Source organism: Nematolebias whitei, chromosome 6 (assembly GCF_014905685.2).
Source record: "Nematolebias whitei isolate Nwh7 chromosome 6, NemWhi1, whole genome shotgun sequence".
NCBI classification, from domain to species: Eukaryota; Metazoa; Chordata; class Actinopteri; order Cyprinodontiformes; family Rivulidae; genus Nematolebias; species Nematolebias whitei.
The window spans coordinates 42,475,936-42,484,691 of record NC_056503.1 but is presented as its reverse complement, the minus strand read 5'-3'; the positions used below and the strand labels follow the sequence as shown (position 1 = coordinate 42,484,691).

The 8,756-nt window shown below is 41.7% G+C and overlaps 1 protein-coding gene across 1 annotated transcript in view; it reads right to left on the bottom strand.

The window, feature by feature from the left end:
* Window positions 1–8,756, bottom strand: part of gab2 (GRB2-associated binding protein 2) — a 47,295-nt gene continuing 38,539 nt past the window's right edge. Inside the window, exons 5-11 of the mRNA XM_037678307.1 lie at window positions 4,941–5,530; window positions 3,043–3,140; window positions 2,609–2,888; window positions 2,389–2,479; window positions 2,196–2,292; window positions 1,988–2,110; window positions 1–224 (exon numbers count right to left, since the gene is read on the bottom strand). Of these exons, the coding sequence (XP_037534235.1) occupies window positions 81–224; window positions 1,988–2,110; window positions 2,196–2,292; window positions 2,389–2,479; window positions 2,609–2,888; window positions 3,043–3,140; window positions 4,941–5,530 (1,423 nt within the window). The 3' untranslated portion in view covers window positions 1–80. The remainder of the gene's footprint in view (window positions 225–1,987; window positions 2,111–2,195; window positions 2,293–2,388; window positions 2,480–2,608; window positions 2,889–3,042; window positions 3,141–4,940; window positions 5,531–8,756) is intronic.

The following is an 8,756-nucleotide window of genomic DNA, read 5'->3' as shown; positions in this document are numbered from 1 at the left end:
GATAAAAGCGTGGATACTGGAGATGCTTGACGTACGAATGGAGTTCAGTTTTTTTCAAGTCATTTTTGTACAAGTCAGTGTCAGGACTTGGCTCCCTTGGTGGGTTCAGTAGACTGCCGCACATCTGTCCACTCCTGCATGGTGTTCTGCAGCGCTTGGGTCTTTTCTTTGTCGACCTGCACGTAGTCCACCTTCTCATCAGATGTCACAGAGGATGTGGAGGGCTGTGGGAGTATAAAAAAGGCAGGAGTGGGTTTATAGTGAGAGGATAATGTGCACTATATTAAAAAAAAAAAATGAACAGAAAATGAAGCAGTAAGAAGCAGAGAATTGAAGGACTGCTGAAATTTGCTGACGAAGCAGAAAAGGAGATTTTAAAATAAAAGAAGCCAAAAGCAAAATGCTAGCTAAAAGCTGAAAGAAGCAAAGGGTAAGTTAATTTTTTTCAAATGGTAGCTAAAAGTAGCAAAACTAACTAAAGCTAGAGATAACAAAAAATAGCTGAACACTAAAGGTGGCAGAAAAATAGCTAAAAGCATCAAAAGTATATCTAAAAACAAAAAGAGCAGAATGGTAACTAAATGCTAAAAGTAGCAAAAAACTAACTAAATGCTAAATTAGAAAAATGGTAGCTAAATGTAGCAAAAGACTAATTAAAGCTGGAAACAGCAACAATTAGCTAAAAACTAGAAATAGCAAAAATGTTAACTAAAAGCGCAGCATGGTGGCACAGTTGGTAGAGCTGCCGCCTCTCAGCGAGCAGGTCGCCCCGGTTCAAATCCTGGCCGAGGGGTCTTTCTGAGTAGAGTTTGCATGTTCTCTCTGTGCATGCGTGAGTTTTCTCCAGGTACTCCGGTTTACTCCCACAGACCAAAAACATGCATGTTCGGCTGATTGGTAACTCTAAATTGTCCCTAGGTGAGAGCGAGAGAATGAATGGTTGTTTGTCTCTATATGTGTCCCAAAATGGAATAAGCGGGTAAAGATAATGTATGTATGTATGTATGTATGTATGTAAATATTTGTAAAGGTTGTAAAATCCAAGTCATTTCATTTCCTAAATGAAAGTGGGTGTGTAACAATACATTGATTTAAATCGATATATCGATTAAATTATTAATGATTCAATTATATCGTGGCAAAACTAAAACATCGATTCATATCATCATCTTTAAAATGCGCTTTTATTTTGAAATTCCCAAGGCATGTTTGCGTCACCATTTCCGTGCGCGGCTGCGCTCTGCGGCCGCCTCAGCAACATGGCAGACGAGGCAGAAAACACAGATAATGAAATTCACTCTTCTGCTGGATTTAAATCAACACTGTGGAAATATTTTGATTCCAACAGAAGGACGGCTGAACAGACAAAACTCATGCCGTATGCAAAAGGTGCCAGTGTGAGGTAAAATAACAACAACAAAGAAAAAACAACTAATTTGGCCGTTCACCAGAAGAAGAAACACGGCATTGATAGCCATATTACGTAAGCTCAATATCTATTTTTGTTTCTTTATAGCTGAAAGGTCATCAGGACACTTTTAAGTTAACTGGTATAAAAAAATGCACTTAAACATGAGAAATGTGAGACTATACTGAACAGGTCATGTATTTTTATTTTTTCATTAATTAAGAAAAATGTTTTCTTTTTTTAATTTAAATGCCTGGTACCTGTAATAACAGAAATAAAATGGTTAAATCCTATTTGAATTGTTTTTGTAAATTTACTTACATGTAAATGAGACAGGCGTTTGATATCGCAATACATCGATGGCAGACTTGCGAATTAAATAGAATCAAAATCGTATCGTGACAAACTTTGTGATATCGAGAAAAATCGTATCGTCATACAAACAAATCAATATATCGTATCGTGGTAAAGCTGGTGATTTACACCCCTAAATGAAAGGCGTGTTTTGATATACCTACAAGTAGCAACCCCCGCCCCCAAAGTATTACTGAATCAGCATTTGAACACTCATTTGCTCACTTTTCTGTGTGGGCTGGGCGAGCCCGGCTGGAAGTCCAAGGCTAAGTAGTCCACGCTGCCACACTTCCGAGAGGCTGGACTGCTGGTGCCACTCACGGCCGGGGAGGTAGATGCTGGATTCTGCTAAAGGGACCAAACAGAAGTGTCACTCACACACGATGAACCAGTGGATCACAGACAACCCTCCTCGGTAGATGCTGGAACTTACCATAGCCACATAATTCTCCTCACTGTCTCCAGAGTCCGTGCTGGTGATGCTTTGAGTGGAGATGGGTCGACAGGGTTGGGAGGAGTTCATAGCAGGCCTGAAGTAAACCGTTGTGAACAAGATTGGTTAAAAATGCTGCAACGGTGTTTACCATCCATCTGTGTGTGAGTAACCTGACTGATTTAGGACTCACATGGGTCGCGTCCAAGACATGGTGACGGGACTCTTATACGGCAGCTCATCGATGATCCCGCTGTTCTTCAAGTCGAGCGGTGTTGGCTTTGCTGAAGAGAAAATAGGAGCAAACAAAAACCAGGACCTTTACACAAACAATAACGCAAGATACAGAGTAACAACAACAACAACAACAACAAAAAAGCACCGAAATTAATGTCGAATTTAAAAAGACTCACATTTCCTGTTAGGTTTGAGGTTACGGTTGATGGGTGGCGGTGTGACATCACTGAGGCGACCGGGCCGGTGACACAAGGAGGCACTGCTGCCCTTACGAGCAGGTAACGTCGCAGAGAACCCTGGGAAGTCAAAGTGATGTGGCCCGGGGCTCATAGGAATGTAGTTATTCTTAGGGCTGTCAGCCTGGGCAGCGCTGAGCGGCGAGGAGCCAGGATTCATGGGCACGTAGTTGTCATCGGAATTTCCACTGTCTGAGCGAGTCAGAGGGGTGGGGGTTCTCTGGTGTTTAAAAAAAAAGACAAGTCACATGATTCTTAATCTCCCGTGGCTCAGTAATGTACACAAAATGTAATACTCAACTAAAGAAAATACAGAAAACATGTTTGATTTTAATTTTTTTTTAAGTTTTGACACTATTTAATCAGAGGCTCACCAGGTACGAACTGAACCCATCATTGACGGACTCCACAGACTGGCCCGAGTTGTTAAAATGAAACAGACGATGGTGGTTGTTGATCTCAAAGGAGGAGCCTGTGGAGATGGGCGAGGACGGAAATCATTATTTACGTCTGCCTTAAATGTTAGAGGGAAATAAAATGGCTTTCCACACGAAACAACACAATGCAAACCCATGTGTTAAATATTATACAAAAAGTTGCACAACGGAGGCCACTGAATTCAGAATCTTACTTCTAACCTACAAAGCCCTCAACAACCTAGCTCCATCTTATATTACAGAACTTATTGTTCCTTAGTTTTCGAACTGAGCACTTTGCTCTCAGACTGCAGGTTTACTTTCGGTCCCTAGAGTTTCCAAAAGCAGAATGGGAGGAAGATCTTTCAATTATCAGGCTCCTCTCTTGTGGAACCAACTTCCAGATCATGTCTGTAAGGCTGACACGTTGTCCAGTTTTAAGACTGGGCTTAAGACTTTCCTTTTTGATAAATCCTATAGTTAGGGTTGGCTTGTTATGCTGCTATAGGCTTAGACTACTAGAGGACAAATTGACCGCATTTCTTAAAATTAATTGTTACAATTGAATAGTTTTCATTTGACTGCCTGGCCACAAAAAGTTGCCACCAAAACAAAAAAAAGGTCACACACACTAATATTTCGTTGGACCGCCTTTAACTTTGATTACATCATGCATTCACTGTGGCGTTGTTTCAATAAGCTTCTGCAACGTCACAAGATCTATTTTCATCCAGTGTTGCATTAATTTTTCACAAAGATCTTGTATTGATGACTAGGAACTAGGCATGATGGGTGCATCACTTCACCTGCCTCTCTTCTTACCCTGATGCACCCATCACTCTGGAAGAGGGTAAATCTGGAATCAGATCACATGACCTTCTTCCATTGCTCCACAGTACAATCTTTATGCTCCCTAGCAAATTAAAGCCTTTTTTCCGGTTAGCCTCACTGATTAGTGGTTTTCTTAAGGCTACACAGCTGTTCAGTCCCAATTCCTTGAGTTCCCTTCGCATTGTGTGTGGAAGGGAGTTTTTCCTTTCCACTGTTGCCTTTATTCTTGCTCAAGATGAAAGTTCAGTTCTGTGGTGAAGTTAGACTCAAAGCAGTCTGCTCCTCAGATAAATAATGTTATTAACTTACTATATATGGATGCTTATGTTCAGTGCCCTGAAATGATCTCTGTTGTGACTTGGCGCTATATAACTAAACTGAATTGAATTGTGAACGAGGCGTGCGAGATCTCACAGATGTGTTATCGCAAAGTTTGCATTTGCCTGAATTTAAAGAAGTCATTCTTGTGTTTTCAATAAACAAAACAAAACTGTCTGTTTATTAGCTGCTTGGCTATAATTAGTTTTTGTCACACACATATATAAACAATCAGTGGCATCACAAACACAATTTCCAAATCAGTTTTTCTCTGAATTCTCTGGCAAAGCAACAATCATCAGAAACTAAAAAGCAATGCATTGTGTCTGTGGGTGACTCTTTTTTTTAATTGCTTATCAGTCTGGAACGAAGTGTTCTGGATCAGGCTGTATGACTTGAATTTCATTAGTGCCTGAACAGAGCAGTGTCTGCTACACTGGGCTCTTTGTTTCTGTTCAGCTGCTGGAGTTAAATAAGTAAAACGAGCGATGGAAGAAGAGAGAAAGTCGGAGAGGAAAAGGAGGCGCAAAGTCACTGCTGTATTGCAAAGGCGTGGACTGATCAAGTGAGCATTTGAAAACAGGAAACGGGGGAATAGAACGATTTCAAAAGGTCCGTCAGTGAGTTGAAGTTGTGTTTAAAGAAAAAAAAAAGAGTCAGCTTGTAGATAAAAGGTTTTAGAAGAGCAGCAGCTGCTGTGGGCCTACCTCTGTGCAGCCTGATGTTCTCAACAGCAGGAAGAGTATTCCTGCGCGGGATCATCGACACAGCCGACGTCAGGTCTCCATTCTGACTCCCTGCAGAATGGGGACTTCCCCACTGCCCCTCAGACCCCTGGCTAGGTTTAGGCGGCCTAGGTGGAGGGGCACAGGAGGATTCAGAGCTGGAGGGTGTCAAGGAGTTGTGATTCTTATCATAAGTCCGGGGGATCTGATAGAAGGAGCCAGGGGTTGTAGGAAAGTCGTAATTGTCAGGCGATCGCTCACTGCCGTGCATCGTGGCGAGGGTGTTGCAAGGGGTTTTGAAGGTATACACCTCCTCGTTCTCGAAATCAGGATCACCCAGACCGCTGTGAGCCGGTGCCTCGGCGCTGTAACCCCGCGGCAGTACATAGCAGGCCTCCTGGAGGGAGTCATCGTGCACGGATAAGTGATGCTTTCCAGGTTTGGGAAGGCTGTAAAAGCCCTGCAGCTGAGCACCCGTGCCGTTTAGACAGTGTGAAAAGCCGTAGGAAAGTTTCTGCACAGGAGAGTCGTTCCCAGCGAACATGCTGCTGCGTGTGGAAAAACTGGCGCTCCTGCAACAAGAGCAAAAATATACACGCATAAATGTATGTTGTTTGTAGCGTGGCCATTTTCATCTGCGCCTAAATGCATCTCTACAAACAGAAAGTGGAAAAATAATGTATTTCACAGCAGAGTTTCATGTAATTATCAAAATAACCACTAGATGGAGCTAGAGCACTGCAACTCTGCTTTGTAGGTTCCTGCACATTTTAAACGCATCATCCACTGACTGGAAAGCATTTTTTTCTCTATTTTGTAACGTTTACCCACAACACTTTTTGCTCTGACCATGTTTTAAGCATGCTGACAAGGAGAGGGCATTCGTGTTAAGAAAGGCAATGCTCTAACTTTCCCAGAGTTTCTCAGCCTTGGTGAGACACCCTGGGGACATGCCTCATTTACTCTGTCTCCTTTACAAGACTTGACCTTGACTACCAACAAAAGCAGCCCAACGGCTAAGACATTTCTGGACTGTTAGCTGAGCAATGGACCAATTTAGCTGGCCTATGCCAATTTACGATGTCTTATTTTTCATCTTTAATCCCTGCTAAGATTCTAAATGCTTCTACGACAATTCATTTTAATAACCAATCAGTAACACTGTTCATTTTACGATCCATTACAGCGGCTGAAAGAAAGATTTTCACGTGGAGTATTTCAGAACACTAGTCATCAGACCCAGAGTTTCAATCTGACACGAATCACACCCCATCATCAGATGCTCGTCTTGATTAGCCAGCTTATGAGGCACAAGCCGATGACCGAAATATTTACATAAAGCGAAAGATGGTTTGTGAGGATTAATAGTCTGGACTGAACAAAGTCCCCTGCGCAGCATGTGTACGAGCAAATTGTGTGGTTGAGAGCGCATTCCCACCCTGGGTGAGTCTAAAGCTATAGAAGAGATGAATTGCTGCCTCAACCTCATTGATCATCCATGGTGCAGGCTTATCTGCTGAATGGCATCGTTGTTACAGCTTCCTTTGGGCTCTTACAAACAGGCAGTATGGTTGAAGCTGAGGTGTATCTTAAAGGGAAATTCACTGATAAAATCAAAATATTTGGGGGTTTTGTTTCTTTGCTCAGTGAGAACAGACAAGTAAACTTGTTAGTATCCTTTCGTTAAAGAAAGCAACAATCCACAGGATCACTGAAATAACTTGAAACTGACAAACCCAATACGAAATACTGAAAATCAGTCGATTTCATTTGTGGTTCAACTTAATTCTCAAAAAAAAACCTACCATACTTTCCACCGTAAACGCCGCACCGCCGTATAAGTCGCATCAGTCCAAATATGTATAATAAAGTGGAAAAATAAATAAATAAATATGTTGCTTTACCGTATAAGTCGCATATATTATGCGTCACCGTTGACCACCCGGAAACGTGGGCCGGTGTTGTGCCAAAAATCAATCAGCTGTCAAATGGCGGCTGCGGGAGCATACACTGGAGGACTTTAACAAGAATTTAACTAGATTAACACTTAAAACAATTATTTATTTGCTCAAAATTAAAGCAAAGCTGTGTCTCAGTTTAACTTTTCCTTAATAAATGCACTTTAATGGTCAAATCAGTTGCATTTCAAAAGCCGGTTTGCGGCTGCTGGAGCGTGCAGAGGGACGACTCGCTGTGCATTTCTTCAAAATTTAACAAGATAACAACTGAAAAACAATTATTTGTTTGCTCGACATTATAGCAAAGCTGTGTCTCAGTTTAACATTTCCTTAATAAATGCATTTTAACAGTCAAATCAGCTGCATTTCTCCTGGGCAGCGCGGCGAAATGCAGCTGATTTGGCGTTCGCTCCAGGAGTTCCAAAGCAAGATGAAGGTGGCTTGGTATGGCAAGCCAAGTGTCTCATTAATAGCCACTTTTACCTGTTAATGAAGCACTTGGCTTGCCCTCTAGCAGCTGAAAATGATAGTGTTCAATATTTTCCAGGTCAGAATGAATGAAAACAGTCAGCGGTCAGTCAAAAATTGGGTTATAAATATGGGGAAACAACATAAATATGTTGCTTCACCATATAAGTCGTAGGGCATGCAAATTCATGCAAAAAATTGCAACTTATATGGCGAAAATTACGGTATTTGGCTGCATGTTTTGGGTCATTATTGACAGAGGTCCAGTTTTCTGACACTGGGCAGTGCATTTTGTGCTAGAATGCCTCGATAGTCTTGAGACTTCACCGCACCCTGCACCAGGTGCAGCAAAGCAGCCACAGAGCATAACCTAGCTTCCTCCAGGTTTCACTTTAGGTACAGGGTTCTTTCCCTAGAATGCTTCATTTTTGCATCTGTTAATGTAGATCTGAACAAAAAGTTCCAGTTTTATCACATGTATCCAAAGGACATTCTCTCAGAAGCTTTGTGGCTTGACAATTAGCACTGGGAAAATTCCAGTCTCGCTTTCAACAGTGGTGTCCTTCTCTGCCGTCTTCCATCAAGTCCACTTTGGCTCAGAGTAACCGATCATGCGATCTGACACTGATGTAGCTTGATCTTGGAGTTCACCTCTAATCTCTTTGGAAGTTGTTCGGAGTTCTTTGGTTACAATGTATAATATCCTTTTCTTTATATTGTCATCAGTTTTCCTCTTGTGGACACATCCAGGGTGGTTGTCTACAGACCTGTTAGACCATAAATCTCTGAATAATCTGTGCCACTGTAGTCACAGGAACATCAAGCTGCTTGGAGGTGGTTTTCTAGCCTTGTCTGTAATTTTCTTTCTAAGATTTTGAGACAACTCTGTCCTTAACTTTCTGTGATCCATGTTCAGTGTGGGACGCACCATGATACCAAACAGCCCTGTGACTACTTTTCAATCTTTAAACGGCAGACTGATTATGTTAAAGACCCCTGTGATGCTAATTACAAGACACCCCTTTGTTTAACATGTCTCTGTGGTCAAATTATTTAAATTTTTTAGGGCTACAATCCTTTTTTTCAGTATATAAGGATTTAAGATATACACTGATATATGCTAAACAAATGCTAACAGGTATGCTAAAAGAGCTGATAAACGCTAAACACGAATGTACAATATGGCGTATCAACAGCAGCTCGAACAGGAGTCTGTGGTGAGCAGATGGGTATGAATGAATACAACAGCATGAAATAATCAGCAGCATGAGATCAGCAGCATGGAAAATCAGCAGCACAGATAAATCACATATCACCAATTAAAGTGACATTACAGTGATTAGCCTGGTTAGAGATTCAGGAGTCCAACAGC